General features: G+C 34.1%; 4 protein-coding genes across 5 annotated transcripts; 3 read left to right on the top strand and 1 right to left on the bottom strand.

Moving 5' to 3' along the window:
- Positions 1-811: 811 nt before the first annotated feature.
- LOC110796877 (hexokinase-1) lies at positions 812-5412 on the top strand. Its single transcript, XM_022001959.2, has 9 exons — positions 812-1475; positions 1994-2144; positions 2231-2413; positions 3589-3663; positions 3768-3923; positions 4043-4141; positions 4268-4398; positions 4641-4722; positions 4828-5412. The coding sequence occupies exons 1-9, from the start codon at positions 1198-1200 to the stop codon at positions 5224-5226; spliced, it is 1554 nt and encodes a 517-aa protein (XP_021857651.2). The 5' UTR covers positions 812-1197; the 3' UTR covers positions 5227-5412.
- A 1094-nt stretch (positions 5413-6506) lies between these two features.
- On the top strand, positions 6507-10687 carry LOC110796875 (hexokinase-5). The gene is made up of 9 exons (XM_022001957.2): positions 6507-6933; positions 8047-8191; positions 8293-8475; positions 9219-9293; positions 9384-9539; positions 9641-9739; positions 9818-9948; positions 10044-10125; positions 10213-10687. Exons 1-9 carry the CDS (start codon positions 6734-6736, stop codon positions 10543-10545), a joined length of 1404 nt encoding a protein of 467 aa, XP_021857649.1. The 5' UTR covers positions 6507-6733; the 3' UTR covers positions 10546-10687.
- Positions 10688-10998: 311 nt separating this feature from the next.
- On the top strand, positions 10999-14326 carry LOC110796876 (hexokinase-1-like). Of its 2 annotated transcripts, none has more exons than XM_022001958.2 (9): positions 10999-11292; positions 11685-11829; positions 11926-12105; positions 12767-12841; positions 12922-13077; positions 13165-13263; positions 13347-13477; positions 13582-13663; positions 13775-14326. In XM_022001958.2, exons 1-9 carry the CDS (start codon positions 11093-11095, stop codon positions 14102-14104), a joined length of 1398 nt encoding a protein of 465 aa, XP_021857650.2. In that variant the 5' UTR covers positions 10999-11092; the 3' UTR covers positions 14105-14326. The 2 variants fall into 2 exon arrangements, with proteins under 2 accessions (XP_021857650.2, XP_056699089.1); XM_056843111.1 differs by having other exon boundaries at positions 11088-11292; positions 11669-11829.
- Positions 14327-21379: 7053 nt separating this feature from the next.
- LOC110796873 (probable 2-oxoglutarate-dependent dioxygenase AOP1) lies at positions 21380-24279 on the bottom strand. The gene is made up of 4 exons (XM_022001956.2): positions 24129-24279; positions 22695-23090; positions 22104-22425; positions 21380-22004 (listed from the first exon to the last, which is right to left on the bottom strand). Exons 2-4 carry the CDS (start codon positions 23063-23065, stop codon positions 21762-21764), a joined length of 936 nt encoding a protein of 311 aa, XP_021857648.1. The 5' UTR covers positions 23066-23090; positions 24129-24279; the 3' UTR covers positions 21380-21761.
- Positions 24280-24544: the final 265 nt, after the last annotated feature.

Raw genomic sequence — 24544 nt, 5'->3', positions numbered from 1 at the left:
TACGATTTTGGAGACGAAATTTGAATGCGCATGGATGAAGTCACCTATTTCCACAAGAAAATCACTGATGATGTCATGAACCAGTACAATTGTGGTTGAAGCAGCAGTAGTGGAGGAGAGAGGAATTGAAACGCGGTACAGAGAAGAGAAAGGTTAAGTGTTTTTTGACAAAAAAAATGAAATCCTTGTTTAGGTTGCAAGTGATGATAACGTGTCCAATATTTTAGCAGGGAAACCAACTTTAGGTTGTCAACGTTTTTAACGTTGACTTTGTAGCAGGTAACCGGTCATCCAGGCTTAATAATAGTAGTTGAGTCATAAATGTTGGATTATTTAAAAATATCGCATAGGTAGGCTTAATTAAAGAAAATCGGGAAAATGTTGGATTAATAATTACAAATTTTCCTTGACTTTGTAGCAGGTAACCGGTCATCCAGGCTTAATAATAGTAGTTGGGTTATAAAGGTTGGATTATTTAGAAATATCGCATAGGTAGGCTTAATTAAAGAAAACCGGGCAAAAATTGGATTATTAATTACAAATTTTCCTTATTCTATTTGTTTAACAAAAGTGTTGCTTGTATTTGTTACCTTTTGAATATTTAATGTGTTACGGAGTATTATTATTTTCGGACACATAAATATTGTGTGTGGATTGTCAATTAATTTGGAAATTATGGGGTAGAAATCAAAAACGTTAACGATAATTTAACAAATCACAAAAAAGAATCACGAAATCTCATACAATGCACGTGTTATAGGCTTTATAGCTCGTTTTATACCGAGTTCAATGGTTAATAATAGGTTAACCATTTTATTCTTTTTTACCCTACTCCTCTTGATTAGTTGATTCCTCACCAAATTGTGTGGGGTGTTGGTTATTTGGTGACGAACTACGTTACCTAATTATGCAAGAAAATAATCAGCTTGTAAGATCAAAACCAAGTCAAGCAAAGATCCAAAATATTTTCTGTTTCTGACGGGCCAATCACTATCAATTCTTTGGTAAAACTTTCTTAATAAATTCCACAGGAATATCAATTATTAATACACATATCACATCTTCACGCTTTCCCAAAAGTATTGGTTTTTTTGTGGATTGGTGGGGTTATTCTCTTGAAATTCTAAATTCTGGGTGTTTTTATTTCAGAGTTTTTGAGATTAGATAGATTAAAATCGAGTTTTTGGGGGGGGGGAAATGGGTAAAGTGGTGGTTGTTGCGACGGTGTTGGGAGCTGCAGCAGTTTGTGCGGCGGCGGTAGGGGGGTTGATTGTGAGTCGTCGGATGAAAAATGGGGCGAAATGGAGTCGTACGATTGAGATATTGAGGGATTTTGAGGAGAAATGTGGGACCCCAGTTGAGAAATTGAAGCAGGTGACTGATGCCTTGATTGTGGAGATGAATGCTGGACTTCATTCTGATAAAGGTGGCCGTGTTAAGATGCTCATCAGCTATGTTGATAATCTTCCTACTGGGTAATATTTTCAACAATTTTAGTACAGTAAATAACTCAATTTAAAAGTGTAATTCATTTGTTTTGTCTGTGTTGCTCCTATTAGTGTAATGATGAATTGATGATATTAACATTAGCATGATTTGATTTATTTTGTTGGGTGTTATATTTTGGTTGTGTACGGGGACAAAGGGCGGTAATGCAGACGGTATTTGATTGAAATTCCCTGTTGTTGTGTTTACATTGATAATGTTGGTTTTATATTACTTTTGTAATTGTTGTTATGGTGAAAGTACTTTTCTTCAGTAGCAAATGAATTACTATGTTATTAAATGTCTAAAAGACTTGCAAACAAATTTTAGTGGATTTTTAAGCCACTTTGGACTTGGTAGTGCTTTGAATGACAGGAAACCAAAAGGTTAATGAAAGTGGTCTTTGTTTCAAGTTTTTATTTTTATAGGGACTTACTGTTGATTAAGTTCTTTTTATCTCTAAAGCTTGTTCTTATCCTGTGTTGCTTTTACCGTTGGGTGCAATCAGGGAAGAGGATGGTTTGTTTTATGCATTGGATCTTGGGGGAACAAACTTCCGTGTTCTTCGAGTTCAGTTGGGTGGCAAGGATGGTGGCATTAAGCACCAAGAGTTTGCAGAAGTTCCGATCCCCATGGAATTGATGATTGGAACGTCAGATGTGCGTGATTCTGTATCTGTTGTATGTCACATTATGTTGTTCATTTGTTAGATTAATTTATGCTCACGAGTAACTATGAATGGCAGGATCTTTTTGACTATATTGCAAGTGAACTTGCAAAATTTGTTACCCAAGAAGGTGAAGAATTTCAACTTCCTTTTGGTAGAGAAAGGGAACTCGGTTTTACCTTTTCATTCCCTGTAATGCAAACATCCATTGACTCTGGAACTTTAATCACATGGGCAAAAGGCTTCTGTATAGATGATACGGTAAAACTTACTACCCTGGTTCTAAAATTTAGATATTGGTTAATTTTATGACCATGTCTATTCTGTTGTCTACAACCAGTGCGCTCTGCTTTTGTTCTATTACAGTATAGCTTGGTGCTAGTGGTTCTAGAGAAATGTTGCTCAAGTCATAATGGTTGCTATGGCTTGTTGGAATATGTTCAGGACTCACGATGACTTGCTAGCTTGCGAGTCTGGTTGGAAGAGCCTGTTTACATATTAGATTTTGAAAAATGAATAACCTTGATTCGATATATTTTATATGTCCATTGCCTTTGTAACTTTTAAAGTACTATGGGTTTAAGAGTACTCTAGGGTAGTTTTTGTATGTTCATGCAATATTTCGAGTTCATTCCTGAATGTTAATTCTAGATTTAGGTATTTCCTATATCGGCTTGAGCTTTCTGGTAAGTAGATCACATTTAAAAAGCCCAATATCTTCCATGTCACATGTCACTGTGAGCACTTGTCCAAGGCACATAGTACTTGGCAGGTAAAAGAATGAATTTTCTCCTTTCATGGGGATACATAAATACATAATAGTTGGCTGAGTAACAAAGTTATACAATACCTAATTACGTACTGCATTTCTATCTACTCTGGCTTTCAAAATGGTCCTCCCTGAGGTAGTATAATACAACTTCGTTAACTGGTGATTTGTTTGGAAGCTAGAGAGTGTGAGGACCTTCACTAAAAAGGGCATATTATGGAAATTCTTAAGTTTCCCAAGTTTCTTTAGCTGATAAGGGGGTTTTCTTGTATTCTTATACTGTATAACAAGGGATCAAACTGTATTGACCTCATTAAACTGCTTGCAGTTGTATTTATTGTGAAGTACTCCGTAGCAGCCGCTGGTTGCCAATCAGACCAAGGATTAATAATTAACAACCTCTTTGGTATAGCAGGGGTAAGGTTACATACATCTGATTACCCCCCTATCTTAACCCAGAAAAAGACCGTAAAAATGATGATGTTGTTCTGCTGCAAAGTTCCATTTCTGTTACAGCTGTCTGAAACCTTGCCAGTTGGATCGACAAATGTTCTGTATTGAAATGTCAATTTTTTTACTGGTTTGTTAGCTGTAATAATTAATTTTCTTGCATTTTGAAAATTTATCTGGCTAAATCTGCGTGCGGACTTCTGTTATTGTATCACAGGTTGGAAAGGATGTAGCGGAAGAGTTGGCAAAAGCATTGAAGAAACAAGGGGTTGATATGCATGTCACAGCTTTGGTAAGCTTAAATCTGCATGTGGCTGTTCTGCTGAATATCAGAAGCTCTTTTCTGATTATCATTTCTGCATTTATAGATATGCTGATGCACATTCTACAAACCAGGTTAATGATACAGTTGGTACACTAGCTGGAGGTAGATTCTCAAACAAAGATGTCATCGCTGCAGTGATATTGGGCACAGGAACGAATGCAGCGTATGTGGAGCGTGCAGAAGCAATACCTAAATGGCATGGTCCTCTACCAAAGTCGGGAGAAATGGTATATAAATGGACATTCACTATTCAATTAACCCCTTGTCTTGATTTTGGTATCAAATACTATTTAATAATGAACAGGCGTTGTCATATCTGAAGAAAATTAGCAATGTTGTTCTGCAGGTGATTAACACTGAATGGGGTAATTTCCAGACATCAAATCTTCCATTAACAGAATATGACAAGGCCTTGGATTGTGACAGTCCCAACAGTGGCGAGCAGGTGGTTGCTTCTAAAATTTTAATTTCCTTTTACCTTTGTGCCTTTCAAGTGTGAATGCCTGTGCTTATGCAATCACTGAGAAACTGATGTTTCAATATCTGTGACTTTGATGTTAATACTTAATAGATTTATGAAAAGATGATATCTGGGATGTATTTGGGTGACATCGTACGTAGAGTTCTGTACCGAATGGCTGAAGAAGCTTCCTTCTTTGGCGGTACCATCCCTCCGAAATTGGGGATTCCATTCATCTTGAGGTATGGTTCACTGTTGGCTCAAAACTGAACAATTTTTTTGAATTTTTTTGTTAACATGCATCCAGGCATATTATACTTTCCCTAAACCCCAGTTTTTCTACTACTCTACGGGGAGTAAGTCTTTAGAAAATTAGCAGTGGTCAATTTGTTAATTTTGTTGGATGATCCTAGTGTTGACATGGGGGAAGTGTGGATGATGCTGTAGAAGTTTTGGAAAACTGACCGAAACATGTGGATTGCAGGACACCTGACATGTCAGCTATGCATCATGATACATCAGCTGATCTCAGTGTCATTGGGTCTAAAATAAAGGACATTTTAGAGGTATTAGTATTTATATCTCTAATCTCTGTTATATTTATTTGGATAAATTCTGTTCAACTCCCTTTGTCCTCTTACCTTATGGATGACTGTAATCTTTACCTTCAGATACCAACCCTTTCCTTGAAGAAAAGGAAAGTCATACATGATCTGTGCAGAATCGTGGCAACACGTGGGGCCCGTCTTGCTGCAGCAGGCATTTTGGGGATTCTGAAGATGGTGGGAAGAGACACATTGTTAAGCTGTAACGAGAAGCAAAAGAGTGTTGTAGCCATGGATGGTGGATTATACGAGCATTACACTGAATTCCGGGAATGTTTAGAAGAAACGTTGAAAGAACTTGTTGGAGATAAAGTCTGGGAACACATCTCAATCGAGCATGCTAATGATGGTTCGGGAATTGGTGCTTCCCTTCTAGCTGCTTCTCACTCGCGCTACCTTGAGCCTGAGGTCAAGGAAAGTCAAGACGATATTGTAGTTGTTCCAAGTATGCTGTCAGAGGATTAACACTTAACAGGGTTAGTTCAATACGTCAGTAAATTCTGTATTCAGTATTCTTCTTAGGTAGTTTTACTGTCACACATTGTTGCCCTCCCAGTATGTAACAAGCACCTGGAAAGATGGAGCACATTTGGGTGAAAGTTGAATGCATAATTTTTTCTTCACAGATGAATAAAAATGGGAGTTCTGTAATCTTTCAGGAAGTTCAAACATTACCACATCATATCATACCATGTAATAGTAATTAATAAACCCTCTCAAGGTTCAATCACTTTAGATCGAACAACTTTTACCATTGCTCTTTCTAAAAATAGCTGCTCTTCACTAAAGGCTTCCCAATCTTTCTGAAAATGTACCAAACATTTTCAGAAACAAGTTTTCCTACACAACAACGGATGTTGGTCAATTTCTTTTTGCCGGCTTTTAGGAAATTCTGTAGTCAAAATATGTTAAATATCCAACTACTTAATGACACGCTATGACTTTTTGATTAGGATGTTCCATGTGACCATGTCATAATTAATGCTTAAATTTTGAGTTTTCTTTTTTATAAATTCTTATTTATAAGTAGTGTACAATAAATGTTGTATATCGGAATAAAAGTTAAATAAAAATGCTTAAAAATTACTGTACCCTTCTATATGTAAAAGCTATCTATTTTTTAGGGTTAATTTTTTTTTTCTTTTTCAAATCACTAATAATGTATAAAATTAATTATTTAACTTTTAAAAATGTTTATTTATGAACTTGTTTTTCAATAATATATAAGTTAATCAAAATATATTATAAGTTACAAAAAAAAATTAGGTAAAAATTTTCTTGGTACATAATAAATTTGTACACCTCACCTGTGCAAGACGGTTTGATTTTGTAGTTTTTGTTTTTGCAGCCTTGTCTCTCCGATTAAGACATAAAATTTGTATACTACGGAAAAAAATCTAGACAAAACATGCTACTCCGTAATTAACAAGTTAACAACCATTATGTCTATGTTACGCCGTAATCGTTTTTGGTTTTAAGTTATACTCCGTACGATTTCATTAAAATGGGTTGAATTCGGATTAACTCGTGTTCATAAAATGGCGCTTTCGGGTTTCTCTCATTGGCTTCGTCTTAATTGTAGACTTGTAGTTTGTGTTTTCGTATCGGAATGAGGTATATATATATACGCAAGTGAAGTAGCCATAACAGGAGACCAGAGGATAAGGATTTACAGAGAACGGTCATATTATTGCATTATTTCTCCGTATTTTCTAAGATGCTTTTTGCAGCCGCCATTTGCCAACCTTGGTTTTGTCATTCACATAAAAATATATTAAAAAAATACACAGATCTAAAGTTTATATAATTTTCATCAGAAAAGGCAAAGCTGTCAACCTTATGCCCACTTGTCAGTTGTCACCCCTCTATAATTTATCCAAAGGCCAATACGCTTACATATAAATACCACCGAATTGAATCTGCTGTTTCATTCACAAAGTTCAAAAACTGTATTTGTTCATAAAGAAGAAAAATGGGTAGTTGTGAAAATGTCAAAAATGGTCAAAAATTGGAGAAAATGGTGAAGAAAATAGAAGAGGAATTCTGGATATCAGTTGAGTTGCTGAAGCAGTTGGCTGATGATATGGTGTTGATGATGCGGAAGGGTCTAGAAGATGCAGATTCTAGCTCTATCAAGATGCTTGTTTCCTATGTTGATTCTCTCCCTTCTGGGTATGTTTCTTCTCTTTTCTACGGAGTACTATTTTAAAGCTTTTTGCTTGTATTATTATTAATTTATTATGGTTATTGTTATTGTTGTATTAATTATAACTATTGCTTGAAGAAAAAAGAAATTTATGATCCAATTCTTTTGAAATTGAGTATGACAAAGGGTACAAAAGATGTCACTATAATATAATTATATGCTTCGAGTGAACCTACAAATTTTCAGGGTTTTGTGGGATTTTCTGAACACTAGTTGGGTGTTTGTTCATACTCTTATGACACAACATGCCTAGAAAGAAAAGATCAGTACCATTTTAGGCCCTTGAAGGTGGTGGTTGTAATGGGCTATAGAGTCATGTTTATATACAAAATGGTACCAACCTTATACTGAACACAGCTGCCTTGTGAATTGTGATCAATACTTAAAAGCATCATGTGAAATTTAGCAAAACTTTGCCGAACACACGGAAAAGCCCAAAGCGATAGATATATAATTTCGTTTTTCATATAGAAAGGAATTAATAAAGTACATGATTGAAGTATGATGATGATAAAAAGTTATTCAAGTCCTACCTCTATTGAAGAAATTACCACTTCCTGTTTAGGACCTGATTTGAACAAATATGGACAAGGATTAGCATAAAATTTCCGGTTTACTTGATTTTGTAAGCAATACATACACTAATATACTATTGATAATAGTCTGTAACAAGTAATTTCATGAACTTTTTGACATCAACAAGCTGTAATTCCATACAGCAATGCTCAACACACACAAAATTAGTGATCTCACAAGCTCACAACTCACAATAATTTCAGTAAGGTGCCAATTAAGGTCTTGGGAAGATGGTTGGGTGGGATATGAGTTTTGAACACAGTACAAAATTGCTAGTTTTTACACCACTGCAAAGTGCAAATCATAGACATGAATGTGATCTGATACTTGTGCTAAAATGGTAGCTGTTATGCTTTTCTCAAGTCTTCATTCTTCAAATTTCTGGTATTTGATTTCCATAAATTGGGAAGATTCCAATATTAACAATTTCTGTCTCTCTTGCTGTTTGATGCTGTCTGCTGTAATTTAATGTGAGTGGTGTTCTTGTGGTTGTTGAATTCCAGTAATGAAGAGGGGTGCTTTTATGCATTGGACTTGGGTGGGACAAACCTCCGTGTAATGCAGGTTAAATTGCAAGGAAATAGGACTATTGACCTAAAAGCCGAATCATATATGGTGCCTCCTAAGATAAAGACAGGGAAATCACATGTAAGTATAGTCAGTCTCCTTGTCCTGAAGGAATAGTTGGATTTGTAATTACTGTAAAAATTCTGCTTTCTCAGGAATTTGACACACACTTCTGATATCAGGAACTCTTTGATTATATTGCGGAAAAAGTTTCTCATGTTTTTGAAATGAAAGAGGATGATTTTGAGATTCTTCCTGGTAAAAAGAGGGAGCTTGGTTTTACCTTCTCATTCCCGGTGCACCAAACATGTATCAACTCTGGCACTCTCCTTAATTGGACAAAGGACTATGATGCACCAGATGCCGTAAGTTTCTTATGCTTCACTATGTGTTCCATGTTGAGTAACATGCATTTGGCTAAGATGTAGTATATCTGAAATATCCGACAATGGAAATACTAGCAAAAGAGGTTACAAGAGTGGCAAAAAAGTGTACTGTAGTTAGTAGTACCCTTTCTGGGTATGGTTTTGGTTGCTGAAACAGCGTTTTCAGATCATTTTGGATGTTTCCTTTTGCTTTCTATAGTACTAAAATGTAATCAAGTAACTCAACACATCATGCTGAAGCTTATACTTCAACATCCCAATTGATGCAAAGTCATAAAATGGACGGAATTTGTATTAAAATTTGTATGATTTTGCATTTTATGTCTCATGTGAATGTCTGTGGCCAAGTATCTCTTTCATATGTGTTTGTGTTAATTGGTTCTCACTACTCTAATTAGAACATCTGTTTGTGGGAGACCTGGTGGTAGTTTCAGACTTTCAGGTCCCTGGAATAGTGAATCAGTAATGTTCATGATAGTTGCGTTTCTAGTTCTGTGTCTGAATTCAAATAGTCTGATGTATCCGCGTTCATAACTAGTATATAGCTGCAAGCTTGCATGTGGTAAGTTCCTTGAGTAGAATAAAATGAAAAGGGGGCACTAAAATGGAAGCGAGGGCATGCATAGTTGTTTTGTTGAGGAGAATAATCTAACATACAGAACTTAATTTTGCTTGGTTCATGAATATTTAAACCTGACATTTCACCATCTTTACCTGATTAGATTGGCAAAGACATGGTGAAAGAGTTGTCGAAAGCTTTGGAGAAACGAGCTATTGATGTAAATGTGACTGCTTTGGTAAGTTAAGATATCAATTTGATCAGTCTATTTTCAGTCATTGTTACTTTTCTGAACTTGAGTAGTTTCTAACATCAATATTGTAACCAGCTCAATGATACAGTTGGCACTTTGGCTGGAGGGCGATTTTACGACAAAAATGTTGTTGCAGCTGTGATTTTGGGTACTGGAATGAATGCCGCTTATGTGGAACAGTCTGATCGCATTGTGAAGCCGTATGGTCTTCCACCAAAATCAGGACAGATGGTAACTTTACCCTCTTTTCCTGAATTTTGGATTTTATATAAAAAAAATAGTCCTGAACTTTTCTGACAAGATGATTGACTGTTTTGCCTAACAAAATACAGGTTATCAACACAGAGTGGGGCAATTTCAATTCTTCACTCCTTCCTTTAACCGTCTATGATCGTGCATTAGACAATGACAGTCCGAACCACCACAAACAGGTGATTATTATAATAAGCGTATTTTGATGATCAATTTGATAAATTAAACTTGAAAACTAAATCACTATAACCTATCAGCTTCTGGAAAAGATGGTTTCTGGTAGATATTTGGGAGAAATTGTGAGGAGAATTTTGCTACAGTTAGCTGATGATGCTGCACTTTTTGGTGACAGTGTTCCTCCCAAACTTCAACAGCATTATGTATTGGGGTATGAATGAGAATTCCAATCAGTCTTCTTTTGTAGATAATTTGTCATGTTATGTTGTTGCATTCTTAAGGCCTAAATCACAATGGAATTTGCAGGACGGATATTGTTTCAGCGATGCATGGTGACAAATCCGCTGACTTAAGTGTGGTTGGAAAATGCCTAGAGAAGGTTTTAGAGGTATGCTTTGATATCTATATTCATGCAAACTGTTTTATCACTTCAAATTCTTTCAGGTCTTTTATTCCATTTCCTCTGGAAATATAGATAAGTAATGTATCCTTGGAGAAGAAGAAGGTAGTTGTCAAGATATGTGAAATTGCTGCTACACGAGGTGCTCGGCTGTCTGCTGCTGCAATACTGGCAATACTTAAGATGTTAGGCAAGGACAAATTAGCGAATGTGGGGGAGACTGTAGTAGCAATTGATGGGTCATTATTCGCTAAATACCAAGAGTTCAAATCATGCTTACAGAAGACCCTTGCAGAAGAATTACTCGATGAACAAGTGTCAAAGATGGTTCTTCTTAAACAGTTCAAAGATGCCTCAGGCATTGGTGCTGCTGTTGTTGCAGCTTCACACTCTATTTACGCTCGATAATACTACCACTCTAGTATAATCTTAATGCTGTTCTATTATTTTTTCTGATAACTGTATCAAAGTGTCTTCTGACAACTTTTAAACAATTATTTCCTTAGCTTTTATAGTGAATACAATTATGTTACCTTGCCCATTCGTTTTATCAGAGCCAGTTTCAATTTTGAAGTAAAATATCAATAAATGTTATGCCTAATATGAGTTTCATAAGCAAATTTGTAAAATATATCAGCTTCCATTTTCTTAAGGGAGTATGCACTTGTTTATTTTAGTGAATTAAACTTATTTCTGCCAAGTATCATTTGTTTAAGACTAGAAAACAAGGCCTTAGTCTTTGTTTAATTTTGTTCTTAACCACCCACCTCTGACCATTGTTTTTGCCGCCCCATTAAAAAAAACCATGCCAATTGCCATCTTATTATAAATTTATTTATATATAATAATACATCCAAAAAAGACTTGCATAAGTATTTTCCTAGGGAATCTATTAACACTCATTCAGAAGTTTGAGAAAAACAGGATTGTTAGTCTGAACTCTGAAGAGAAAAAAATGAGTGATTGTGAAAATGTTAAAAATGGTGAAAAGTTAGAGGAACTGGTGAAGAAAATAGAAGAGGAATTCTGGGTACCAGTTGAAATGCTGAAGCAGTTGGCTGATGATATGGAGTTGATGATGAGAAAAGGTCTCGAAGATGAAGATTCTAGTTGTATCAAGATGCTTGTTTCTTATGTTGATTCTCTGCCTTCTGGGTATCTTTTTCTTTCTCTCGTCTGTTTTACTTCTGTCAAATATCTGGTGCTCATTACAGATTTACAGTACACATAACATGCAACAGTGACCAGGAACTGATGATTTGGTAGAATTACCTGACTCAGAACCACGAACCCCAAATTGATGACTAGATACGATTTGTTCCGAAAATAATGTGATTAATACACTGATTGGTGTAGGAAGCAAAACCTTAGTAATGATACAAAGTTGAAAATAATTCACACCACTACAAATCATAAATATTGCTATTTTCATATCCTTGAACTTGAATTTTCTTACATGTCTTTTTCCATAAAGTGGAACTGGATACAAGTTTAATATTCTGTCTCTCTTGCTGTTTAATACTATCTGTAGTGTTGTTGCCTTTCAGTGATGAAAAGGGATGTTATTATGCATTGGACTTGGGTGGGACAAACTTCCGTGTAATGCGAGTTAAATTGCAGGGGAATAGGACTATTGATCTAAAAACCGAGTCTTATAAGGTGCCTCCTAACATTAAGGTTGGAAAGTTACATGTAAGTTAAATCTGTCTCTCTTGTCGTCCTGTTGAGAGTATATAATTGCTATAAGTTGAGCTTTCACAGACATCTGACACTGAATTCTGATATCAGGAACTGTTTGATTATATAGCGGAAAAAATTTGTCATGTTATAGAAACGGAAACTGATTCAGAGATTGTTCCTGGGAAAAAGAGAGAGCTTGGGTTTACTTTCTCATTCCCAGTGCAGCAAACAAGGATCAACTCTGGTACTCTCATTAATTGGACAAAGGATTACAATGTACAAGATGCTGTAAGTCTCTTATACTTCACTCTCTGTTACATTCTTGTGATGTTGACTATTGCAACGATATTACAAGAACATCAGAAAAGTTTATTGACTGCTATTCTTTCTGGACGTTGTTTAGAGAGGTGACTTCATATTTCAGTGCTATTCTTTCTAGAATGTTGCCTTTTGCTTGGTTTTAAATCAATCAATGTTGTATCTTCGAGTAATCCTTTCCCTCTAGCCTGTTTTATTCAAGTTCATAGAATTTTGTGAGAAATTATACATACAAAATCCATGATCAAGTATCTCTATTGTCCGTCCAGAATCCCAATTCCTCAATACTCCCAGTTCACCAACCAGTTGTCACTTTGTCCGAATCCATCATAATAAAGGATATACTTGTATTAAAGGGACAACAAAAAAATTCCCGTATCCTTAAATATTTACAGTAACTGTTAACTTCGAAAGGAAGAAGTATGTTCTTTTTACTCACTAGGCATCCTTACACTAAATACCCTATAGCATGTATAGGTGGTGCTTTCAGAACCCTGGACTTATTATTGACTTGTAACAGTCAAGGTTAGCGGTATTTTCATCTGTATGCTCTAACTCAAGTGATCTGATAAAAACAATCCTAGAAATTTCAACCTGACACTTGATCATCTGAAATTCTGAACCTAATTAGATTGGCAAAGACATGGTGAAAGAGCTGACAAGGGCTTTAGAGAAACGAGCTGTTGATGTAAACGTGACTGCTTTGGTAAGTTAATAACCAATTTTCTGCTTTGTTTTTGTTCTGAACTTGAGGATCGGAGTTGCTAACATTCATATGGTAAGCAGCTTAATGATACTGTTGGTGCTTTGGCCGGAGGGAGATTTTACGACAGTAATGTTGTTGCAGCAGTTGTTTTGGGTACAGGAACAAATGCAGCTTATTTGGAACAGTCTGAAAACATTCTAAAGCCGTATGGTCCTCCACCGGAATCAGGACAGATGGTAACATGCAGTTCCTTGTTCCCGAATTTTAAGCTGATATCTTTGACAGAGACAAATTACTGGCTTTTTGTGTCAACTTTCAAATAGGTTATTAACACAGAATGGGGCAATTTTAACTCTCCACTTCTTCCACTAACCGAATATGATCATGCATTAGACAGTGATAGCCCAAACCGCCACAAACAGGTGATTATCAGATCACAAGTGCATGTTATTTGTTTAATATTTCATAATCTAAAACATTGAAATCGCTATTATCGATCTGTCAGATTCTAGAAAAGATGGTTTCTGGTAGATATCTGGGAGAAATAGTGCGTAGAATTTTGGAACGGTTAGCTGATGATGCTGCGCTTTTTGGCGACATTATTCCTCCAAAACTGCGACAGCATTATGTATTGGCGTATGTGTGGAAATTGCAATGAGTCTTGTTCTTGGACAAACTTTCATTTCAAGAATTGAAGCTTAATATATTCTATCAGTATATAATATATATGGCATATGCAGGACGTATAACGTTGTGGAAATGCATAGTGACAAATCCACTGAATTGAGTGTTGTTGAGAAATGCCTGGAAGAGGTTTTTGAGGTATGGTTTGCTTTTTATGATGGCAAATCTTTTCAGACATGTCCCTGTTTCCTTTATACTCCGATATTATGCGACTATGCCGTGGTCTAACGTAGTTGATTGTGAATTTAGATAAGTGATGTATCCTTAGAGAAGAAGAATGTTGTTGTGAAGATATGCGATATTGTTGCTACACGAAGTGGTCGCCTTGGCGCTGCTGCAATAATGGCAATCCTGAAGAGGTTACGGAAGGACACAACCAAGAATGGGGAGAGTGTAGTTGTTGCTGTTGATGGATCATTGTTTGAAACGTACAAACAGTTAAATTCATGCCTGCAGAAGACTCTTTCAGAAGAGTTGGTAGATGAACAAGTCTCCAAAATGCTTCTTCTTAAACACTTTAAAGATGCTTCAGGCATTGGTGCTGCCGTTGTTGCTGCTTCACACTCCATTTACACTTGATATTACCACCAATTCATTTTTAATAACATTGCTGCTATATTTGTTACGTGATAATGTGTTAAAGTTGATCGATCGGGATATGATTTTCTTAAGATGGATCTTTTCTAATTTGATTATTCCATCTAATGTAAAATAAAATTAGGCATGTTGAAATGTCTAATGTGCTTTAATATTATTATAAACCTGGTAAATAGTTAACTTTTGATCATTTGACAAGTTAAATTCATGTCCGTTCCCACCCTGTTATATTTTATGATGGTGATTGCGGTACTACTACTAATGGTGATAGTAGAGGAGTTTAAGGGTTTGGGAAAACCCCGAAAACTCTTGGATGTCCAATCAAACAACATAAAACCAAATTAAGGTGATGTAACACCTAACCAAATGCCCCTTGCTGAATCACTGAATTGTGTGGTTAACTAAATAACTGTATTTACCTTAACAAAATATTTGTAACACTTTTTGAAGCTATTATTTTACACGTTTAAACAACCATCTGAGCTTTCAACATAATTGTGCACACATTCAAATCCCTCTTTCCTTATTAATTTGTGTTACCCTTGTGACTCGTTTACAAAAACAACATAAAATTATATTTTTCAATAATACTTTTTTTGTTTTGTTATGCAAGCATGGGATTAAATTAGATTAATGTTATGTTGTGTTCAACTTATTTTAGACAAAATAAGTTATGGTAATATAAGTTCAGATAAAAATAAGTCGAATAGAATAGAGGCTTATATATTCATTTAAACTGAACTCAAATCTAAACAGGTAATCTCTAGCCAAGCTTGAACAACGAATAGTTTTATAAGTCAATTTCAAACAAGCTAATCAAAAGGTCTGGTTAAATAGCTCAAATAATTCATTCTTATATATCAAGATTCACTCAAAAATTTTAAAGATTTGAATCGACTTGTTAATTGTTACATATGAAATACTTCAATTCGTACACAATTTTAATAAAGACTTTTAAAATTATCACAGATTATTATAATAATTCATAAATTGTCAACATAAGTATGAACATTGACCTAGCCTAAACAGGCAATAAAGTATCTACGTTATAATCAAAGAAGTTTCAAACCTTAGCTTGAAATTTAATGAGAAAAAGAAGACATGAGATTAATTATCTTCATGAGCGTGCTTATATATGATTATGTAATTGAAGAAGAAAGGATGGATCACCATCACCAACATTTGTCTTCTATATGTAAGGTATATTTATCAAATTATTCTAAAGTTTAATCAATATTATGTTGAAATTTTAGGCTAATGTCCTTTCATTTTCGTACTCATTGTCATTGGTCCATATTGTGCGCAATACCGAAGTAGATACCACCTTGCCTTTTGGCTCATTATGTATTTCTGATTCCTTTGGTCGTGGATTTTCTTATTCCTCCTTCCACCACTTCTATGTCGCTTTCGTAAAATTACTACTCTGTACTTCCTCTCTTCATTAAAAGATAAAAAAGGTAGGAAAAAAATTTTAAAAAAAAATTAAAAGAAAAAAAGAAAAAAGGGTCACTAAGGCTGCGTTCTATTCACCTGATTTCTACTTATTCTTTCTGAACTTATCTTATCTGAACTTATCTGAACTTATCAAAACTTATTTTAGTTATAAATTGTACTTGGTCAACCCTTATCTTATCTGAACTTATCTGAACTTATCTGAACTTATCTGAACTTATTTTTGCTGAAATAAGTGGAAATAAGGTGAATAGAACAAGGCCTAAACTTATCGTTTATTGAACACTAGCTTAGGTTGTGTTTTCTTCAACTTGTAGGATCTAAACTTATCGGAATTCATAGGACCTTATTTTAGATTATAGGAACTTATAGGACTTGATAGAACTTTATAACACCTTATAAGAACTTATTAAATCTTATTAGACTTTATTTAAAGTTTATTATATTATTCCTAAACTTTTAACTATTAGAATATTGATAATAGTTGGTTATAAATATAAATTAGTAAAGCAATTATTATTTAGTTCTTATATTGATAATTATGTTTTTAATGTTATTTAATAATATAAATTATTATTTTGTAATAATTATCCAAAATTTATTAAATCCAAGTACGAATTCGACTAATTTTTTCAAAAAAATATTTGTTATCTTTAATAAACATCTTTATGGTCTGTAATGTAACTTTATCACGGACGAAATCCAACCATTTGATACTCCATACGAAAATTTCAGTTGATGCATTGATGTAAAGAAGTAATATTATGATTATTTGCATCTCAGAAAAAAAAAAGTCGTCCATTGATGTAATGTACACGTACTTTTAAAAGTGTTTATTAAATATTTCCCTTATAATTATATTGATAGTAGTTTTTTTTTTTTTTTGAGGGAATATTGATAGTAGTTAATAATAACATATTACGTATCATTGATAATTATTATCGTCAATTGCTAACCACAAATAATTTTAATACATTTATTAATTTAGCAACTCAAATAATCAAAATATTACATACTTGTATTTTATTCAAAAGGTCTTGCGTGCACAAGTTGTACAATAAATTTATTGTGCACCAACATAACTTTAATCCAGTTTTCTCTAACTTTTACTCAGTTTTCTCTAACTTTTATACTTTAAAAAAAAGTTAATAGATAAACATTTTAAAGTGTTAAATGATTAATTTTATACATTATTAGTGATTTTGAATAAATATTTTTCATTAAAATGAAAATTTTTATTACTAAAAAGTAGATAACTTTTACATATATAATCGTGACTTTTAAGCATTTTACGTCAACTTTAACTTCGGTGTACAATATTTATCGTACAACTCATGTAAATAAGAATTTGTGTATTTTATTTAAGAGTTTATTGAAATTTATAGGACTCTATAGGAACTTATTGGACCTTATTGAAACTTATAAGACCTCATTCAACTTATAGAAACTTATAGCAACTTATAAGAACTTATATGAACTTATGGGACCTGAAAATAAGGTCCTATGAGTTGAAGAGAACAAGGCCTTGTTATAGACTCCGTACAAGTTTTTGGCTTGGATTATATGTCACTCTTCAAGGCCCATACACGTTTTATGGGTCCTTTAGGATTTCGTACCCGTTATTCTGCCATATCATATGGGACACGAAAAAGTGGGATCTCCACACAAATATATTCCTTGAAACGTAGTTTTGCACGATTGACAGAGTGCAGAAGCCACATAAGTTTGAAGGATAGATTTTCATATGCAACTAACATGTTGCTGACAATTCGCAACTAGTGGCACATCCAAAATCATCACTATTTGAATCAATACATCCCGTATACTAAGACTATGACTGTTTTAAATGGTGGTATTATGACAGAGGAAATGGAACTGATTTTATCACATCAAAAAATGAATTTGGTACATCTTATGAGTACACTGCATAAGATTGTGCACTGTATACATTGCGTTCTTATAAAACTTACACAGAATAATGAATATGCTAAAATCATTTCTCGATTACAGGGGGTTGAAGATGAGAGACAGGTCTACTCCCTTCCAATTATCAAGTTTTTCTATAGTTTAAGGTAGTTTGTTATTTGGAATTTTTTTTTTTCTTATCTTTACCACCTTTTAAACCTCACTTTTAGATACTTACCACCTTAAAAGTAAGTTTTGAAAATTGCCATCTTTAATTTCTAAAAACATTTGGAACTTACCACCTGGTGATTGACATTATTAATGTTTTCAGCTGTGGGTTCCGCATCATCTCTTTATTATATTATTCCATCCAATTTCTGTCATAAACCAAGATTGTTCAATTCGGAAAAAAATACGTAGTTAAACGATAAGTGAGCCATAAAAAAAATTTGGGAAAGATATATAAAATTTTATTTGCATTTAATGGCGGAACTAAGAATTTTTGTTGGGGGCGAAAATGAAAAACAGTTGATAAAAGTGTGATTTAACAAAAAAAAAATTGCACAATACGATTTAACCTAAGACCTCCTGATGAAATAATACTTTGCCAATACCAATCAGGCTCTGTTTAACAACACTACCTAAAATTGAGCTGAAACTAATAAGTTAACTGAAATGGCTAAGATAGCAATTAAAACTTATAAGATATTTACATTAATAGTTTGGTAAAACCTTTTTTTTTTTTTTTTTTCATACCTCAAATTTATAACTATTTTTAATTGATATGATATATGTTTTTTATATATAAATATTCCGTTGCAAGAATAGTTAAATATACAATTCGCAATATCAATGAACTCCTATTTTTTCAGTGTAATGTGAATATCTATATAGTTTTACGGAGAAACAACCTCAACCTTCCTTATAGTATCAATATGAATTAGTCCCTGATCTTCTGGACTTTTTTGCAGTTCCATTCAGTTCAGTTCAGCTCTATTGAGTTGAGTTCAGTTCAGTTCAGTTTAGCTCCATTAAGTTCAGTTTAGTTCAGTTCAGCTCCATTAAGTTCAGTTCAGTTTAGTTTCATTCAGTTCAATTCAGTTCAGTTCTAAAGAACGGATTCTTAGTTGCAAGAATAGCCAACCACTTTTTTGATAAAATACTCCGTATGAAAAATCCCCTAATCTACCCTAATCCCACTCGACCACTACCCCTCAAATCCCAAAAATTAACCAACGTACATGTGGTGTTAATTTTCTCTTTCTGTCTCCTCCTACTTCCTTCTTGTTCTCCTAGTTCCCTCGTGGAAAAAGAAAAGAATGAAGACTCCAGATTTTGATCTTTGATGTAGTTTTTAGCATATGAAAACATTTGCAATCTCTGTTTGGCATTATTTTTTTCTGGTTTTGGATTTTAGCAATGTATTGAAAGTTTACACCGTATTATTATATGGGATTATTATTATTATTATTATTATTATTATTTTAAGGAAAAGCAAATTTCAGTGACTTATTTACAAACGTTACTTTGATTAACGTCTAGATTTCAGTCTTTTAGTCCACCTTAAATTGTATTTCATAACATTATCAAACACTTGTAATCATATAAGGTGACATTATATTATTAGCGTCTAATTATTTAAGGCGGCTGAAAATGCTTTTTAAACAGAGTCTTAGTCAATTACCACTAGAGCAAGAAGCAAACTTCGTATATTGTACCAAGTAATTTAGTTAGTGTTTTTAATATGTAAAACCATTTTCTTTTACGGCTCCGTTTGGTAAGGCGTAAAACGTTTTCATGGAAAACAATTTTTCCCTTTTCAATCATTTTACGTTGTTTAGTTTGGTAAGGGATGTAAACAATTTTCCATAACTCCCTAAAAGGTGAAAAACCCTTTTTCCATTTGAAAGGGAGGGAAACCACTTTTCCTTCTTTCCTCCTTACCCCCCTCTCCTTTCTTCCCCTCAATCTTCACCATCTTCTCCCATTTTCCTTTAAATTACCAAACAAATGAAAACTAGTTTGGAATTGCGTTTTCCCTTGAAAAATGTTTTCCATGGAAAATCATTTTACAATGAAAACGTTTTACGCCCTACCAAACGGAGCCTACATGTCCCATAACTCCGCCACATTAATTACATCGTTATCTCTCTAGTTACGTTGTAAGAAAGTAGAAATAACTAACCTGAATGATAATGTGCAACGTAACCAAATGACCTAACCCAGGCTTACGAAAAGGGTTACAGTGTATTGGACATGGACATACCTTGACTAGTTGACTAAGTACTTGACTAGCTAGGTAGCTTAGCTAGATCCATCTTTGTCAGAGTAGGACAAAGTGCAAGTATATTACTCCATTCCACAAATAGAAGCGGGAAACACTTGACATATTAGGATTTAGGAGTATAAAAAGAGAGCCAAACAAACAGGAACCTTCACCAAAACAATAAACACAAATAACCAATTATATTATTATCAACCCACCAAAATGCAATTTGAGTCTTTCACACAACCTCTCTTTCTATCTCTCTCCGCCGAACTAAGTGGAGCCGCCCGTTCAACCACCAAAATCAACCTCCACTTCTCAGCTTTCACCCGGCGGCGTTGATATTATTTCATCACAAGTGTGTATGTAATATATCACGGCACACAGGGTCAAGCCAGGCAAGAATTGGCCTAAATATTTTGTATGGACTCACTATTATTATGTATGCACTTCTCCTATTTATTCTTATTTTTTTATTCATATACTCTTGCAAATTACTAGTAATTCTTCCTAATCTTAAAGTGTACATAAATCGTCTTTATTGTTCAATAAGTATCATCATAAATCTTTTTATGCCTTTGGGGTTTTTTTATGCCCAGAGGAAATTATTCTTTCCTAGTTTATCTTCTGTGAAATAGTTCCTTCAAACGCCTAAAATTTGGGATTAAATTAATAGACTTTAAGCTTTGGGATTAAATTAATTATTATTTCTCCTTTAACTTTTAAATATTAGAGACCTGGCCTGTTATTATTGATGAAGAAACTTGGGAATTATGGAGTAATTGAAGTATATTAATGTCGGTACAGAATTACAGATCATAAATTCATAATAAGTTTAGGTTAATTTACTATTTTGGAGATTTTGTCACATGGGAAGATCTAGCACAGAAGATTTGGGTGGCTAATTGATGTTTTTTCTGATGTGTCGCATCATAATTGTCCAACTAATAATATTGTTTTTTTATTAATTGCTGCAATTAGGCATATATACATTCATTTATACAGTACTTAGCTAGTTAACTTCAACGTGCCGCCGTGCTGGTACCTTTCTAGCTAGATTCTACTCCAAAACTGTTGCCACAGTAAATACATATTGTTGGGTTCTTCTTGTAATTTACTTTTTTCTTTGATTTTGTCTCTTTTGAAGTATGACTTGGAGAAACAAGACCCAAAAACAAGATAGATTTGTAAAAGAGACTTTACAATATTATGTTTCGTTTAATTACTCCATTCAGATTTTAAAAGAATACTCGATAATACATATTGTATAGCATATTATATGCACCCAGGTATACGGTGCATCCTCTTACATTTTCTCCTTATATGTAAGGAGAAAATATGGTAGGGATCAACATTGAACATAAAAATATCATTGGGTGCACAGTGCACCTAATAATTTTCACACTTATTAGGGATTTTTTTATAAAAACCAAACAAAAAAGAAGATGAAATACTAATATCATCATTTGTGTGCGTTCTACATCTCAAATACACATGTGGTATGAAGTAGTACTCCGTAATAGTTACGGAGTACTACAAAGGTGAAATGAGCAAGTCGACTAGTGTAACTTTTTTTTTTTTTTTTTGCGTATTATTAAGATACAAAGATAATAACTAAACTAATACTCGATCGTATGAAATATCAACTCAAATTTGAATAAATATACATTAACAATAATTAAAACATGCGAGCAACTAATTTACAATCGATAAATACATTATATTTGATGTGTTAATTAAAGAAAATAACAATGGATTGGAGAGCTATCCTCTTATAAGTCCATGTCATATGACACATTGGAAAAATAGGGGACATTTTGAAGAGTTTGCGATGGTATATTCTAATGTCACGAACTATTTAGGGGAAAGTTTAAATTTTCACGAGGTAATTACACCATTCTTAAACCAATTAGGGTACATGCATTTTGTTCACTAATCACAACAATTACAAAGGAATTACTCCGTATGTAGTACGGAGTATGTCCGTATTCCGTAGTATGTAGTTAATTATTAATTTTAAACGCCACAGTAGTCTTTGATGGTACAGACGGCCATTCGACTAACGTCTTCGGTATAAAATCGAAGCAATCCCATATAATCGAATGGCTTAAATTGTAATGGATGATCTTCGTCGACCAACTCCTTTGGTGTAACAATGTTGTCTTTACTTGTTGAGAATAACGCAAATGAGTACCTTGCCTTGTCTCCCTTCATCATCACGCGATGTAGAGGTGCATGTATTCTGTTATTGCTCCATGCCTAGATTGATTAATTAATTAGGGTATTTAATAACTCGAGTCAGACAGTCTGACTAAATATTTTAAAAAATAAAAAAATAAAAGCAAAAGACGTACGTACCAAGAAAGGCTCCCCTGCCATGACAACAAAAGACTGAGGCGAGGACTCAAAAGTAAGCCATTCACCATCTTTAGTTTGAACTTCCAAACCATTAACTTGATTCTGATGAAGTATTGTTATGAAGTTTTTGTCAGTGTGACCAACTGCACCAAGATTAAGTTCATCCTTGAGTGGTACCCTGTACTTTGCTATACGAAGAAGGTAAGTGGTCGAGTTGAGATGAGAGTTAAGGTATTTCTCCACCCCGTAAGTCTCAAATACCATCCTCATTACCAATTGTTCTAGCTCCGATACTGTCTTTGCATATTCATGGATGGTTTCACTGCATGTTTAGAAAAATCAAGTGAATAAATTAAAATGTTGGTACTTGGTACATGCTGTTATAACGGATGCAAAGAAAGATTAAAATAACGTAATTAAGGAACGCAGAGATTTAACGTGGTTCACTAACAATGTGTTAGCTACGTCCACAGGCAGGCAGCGAGATCCCGGTGCTGGGGCGTTGCAGTAAGGGCTTGAACGATTCAAGGCATTATCTAACACATGCATATATGCATGTTAAGGTGATCGAATTACTAAGAGCTTACGTACCAAAAATGATCGTTCCTAGTAGGCCACAAGAGATTAGTGAAAGATTGGATGTTATGAAGCGTTGTTGCCTCCTCAATGCCTAGACTTTCGAGAAGAGGCATGGGTTTTCCGGGCTTATAATACCCGTGGTAGGGAAGATCGGAGGAGTTTCTAGCTTTAACTTTGGTAGGGAGTTCAAACATGGGTTGTACAACATCAACCGCCTTGTTGTGGAGATCTACGGTAAACTTGTCATACACAGCCACGAAGCAACCGTATTCTTCTAGTGCTTGCTTCACTTTGTTGCATGTTGATGTCCATGAACTTGTTCCTGCTTTCAACTTACCCTTTAGCTCAACTGTAGGAAGCTTGGGGAGACTTTCGGAAACCATGCTTTTTTGCTGAATTTATCTCGATCTGTCACAAAAACGTACAACACTTCTGAGAAATTGTTTACATTAACTAATTAATTACAGTACACATAAGTAACATATATAATGCCCAAATGGTGACTTTTCTAGATCAATCACTTAATATTGTGAATTGGAGATCAAATATAATGATACAATATCAATCAATTTTTTTAAAAAAATCACATCAATGTTAGTTAATCAAATCTTAATTTCCTCATTACAAAAATGTTATATGACTAATTAATTTTTGAGTAGTACGTACAAGTAAAATATGCTTGGAGGCACATCAAGATTTGCTGAATGGTCAGATTTCTCTAAGGTCTACGTATGACTCTACGTACATGTTTTTTTGTTTTTTGGATCCATATAGGATTAATATATACGTAGTAATTAAAGAACAACAACAACAGAGAAAGAAACAAAACGAAATACGTACTAATATTACGGAGTAGTTAGCAAGTAGTTGTCTAGTTGATTATGTATGGCATACAAGTAGACCTGTCAAAAATCGACCCGATCCGAACCCGACCCGAAAATATTGGGTCTTGAACAAGATTTTGTGACCCGTAACCCGATTTTATCCGAACCCGAGCAACCCGTAAAGTAATGGGTCAAAATCCGACCGAACCCGTTTTGGACCCGACCAATTGAAAATCATTGAATTTATAGTAATAAATGAGATTATGAGAAAATTTAAGCACAATAAATACGTTATTTTTACTATTGTTGTGTGTAATATGATTTAATTTGAATTATACGCCATCTTATGGTCCCTTAATACCCGGCCCGCTTTTCTTATAAAATTGTCTCTTAATACTCGCCTCGATTTCCTTATAAAATCGTCTCTTAACACTCGTCTCGTTTCTATAACTGATCTATTTTTACTAATATTATACTCCGTATCATTTTTCTCACAACCACGGATCCACATATATTCCTATTTCCTAAAAATTTTAATTACCATCTTTAACATGCAAATAATGACAGTGCGTAAAACAAAATTAAAGAGATCGAAAATAGAGGAATTAAGAAGAGAGCTTACCCTTAATTTAGTAGAAAGAGGTAATTAAGCAAATGATGACTAACAATGTTGAAGTTGCTGGTGGTTTAGGTTGATGAGCAAAATAAAGAGAGATGTAGCTAGGTTTATATAGAGCTCACAATTGACTTATGCATCAAAATCTATAAGTAGGGATAATAATTTGAGAACCGACTACTTCAAAATGGGGATACAAAATCATAATTAATAATAATAATAATAATAATTAGCAAATTGTCATTATCCTAAGATTAACTACAGATAATAGTGATTAGTCATACATGAATGAATCCTTACAATTGAAAGGACGGTCCCACAATAAAAGGGACAGTTGATAAAATGAAGTGTTAATGTTGTGACTTGGATTGGACCAAGTCTAGAGGGGGTGTCCTATGAAAATTAAACTCGGGTGTCCTACG

This window comes from Spinacia oleracea, chromosome 4, assembly GCF_020520425.1.
Source record: "Spinacia oleracea cultivar Varoflay chromosome 4, BTI_SOV_V1, whole genome shotgun sequence".
NCBI lineage: Eukaryota > Viridiplantae > Streptophyta > Magnoliopsida > Caryophyllales > Amaranthaceae > Spinacia > Spinacia oleracea.
This window is presented reverse-complemented; position numbering and strand designations above follow the sequence as displayed.

What these genes read in the sequence shown, in the direction of transcription:
- LOC110796873 (XM_022001956.2), bottom strand. Translation starts at nt 23,065, where the DNA reads ATGGTTTCCGAAAGTCTCCCCAAGCTTCCTACAGTTGAGCTAAAGGGT. An exon ending in ACTAGGAACGATCATTTTTG is followed by an intron (nt 22,426 to 22,694) that starts GTACGTAAGCTC and finishes CTAAACATGCAG; the next exon opens with TGAAACCATCCATGAATATG. An exon ending in TGGCAGGGGAGCCTTTCTTG is followed by an intron (nt 22,005 to 22,103) that starts GTACGTACGTCT and finishes TAATCAATCTAG; the next exon opens with GCATGGAGCAATAACAGAAT.
- LOC110796875 (XM_022001957.2), top strand. Translation starts at nt 6,734, where the DNA reads ATGGGTAGTTGTGAAAATGTCAAAAATGGTCAAAAATTGGAGAAAATG. An exon ending in ACTATGATGCACCAGATGCC is followed by an intron (nt 8,476 to 9,218) that starts GTAAGTTTCTTA and finishes TTACCTGATTAG; the next exon opens with ATTGGCAAAGACATGGTGAA. An exon ending in GCCTAGAGAAGGTTTTAGAG is followed by an intron (nt 10,126 to 10,212) that starts GTATGCTTTGAT and finishes CTGGAAATATAG; the next exon opens with ATAAGTAATGTATCCTTGGA.
- LOC110796877 (XM_022001959.2), top strand. Translation starts at nt 1,198, where the DNA reads ATGGGTAAAGTGGTGGTTGTTGCGACGGTGTTGGGAGCTGCAGCAGTT. An exon ending in TACCAAAGTCGGGAGAAATG is followed by an intron (nt 3,924 to 4,042) that starts GTATATAAATGG and finishes GTTGTTCTGCAG; the next exon opens with GTGATTAACACTGAATGGGG. An exon ending in AAATAAAGGACATTTTAGAG is followed by an intron (nt 4,723 to 4,827) that starts GTATTAGTATTT and finishes CTTTACCTTCAG; the next exon opens with ATACCAACCCTTTCCTTGAA.
- LOC110796876 (XM_022001958.2), top strand. Translation starts at nt 11,093, where the DNA reads ATGAGTGATTGTGAAAATGTTAAAAATGGTGAAAAGTTAGAGGAACTG. An exon ending in GTTGATTCTCTGCCTTCTGG is followed by an intron (nt 11,293 to 11,684) that starts GTATCTTTTTCT and finishes GTTGCCTTTCAG; the next exon opens with TGATGAAAAGGGATGTTATT. An exon ending in TTAAGGTTGGAAAGTTACAT is followed by an intron (nt 11,830 to 11,925) that starts GTAAGTTAAATC and finishes TTCTGATATCAG; the next exon opens with GAACTGTTTGATTATATAGC.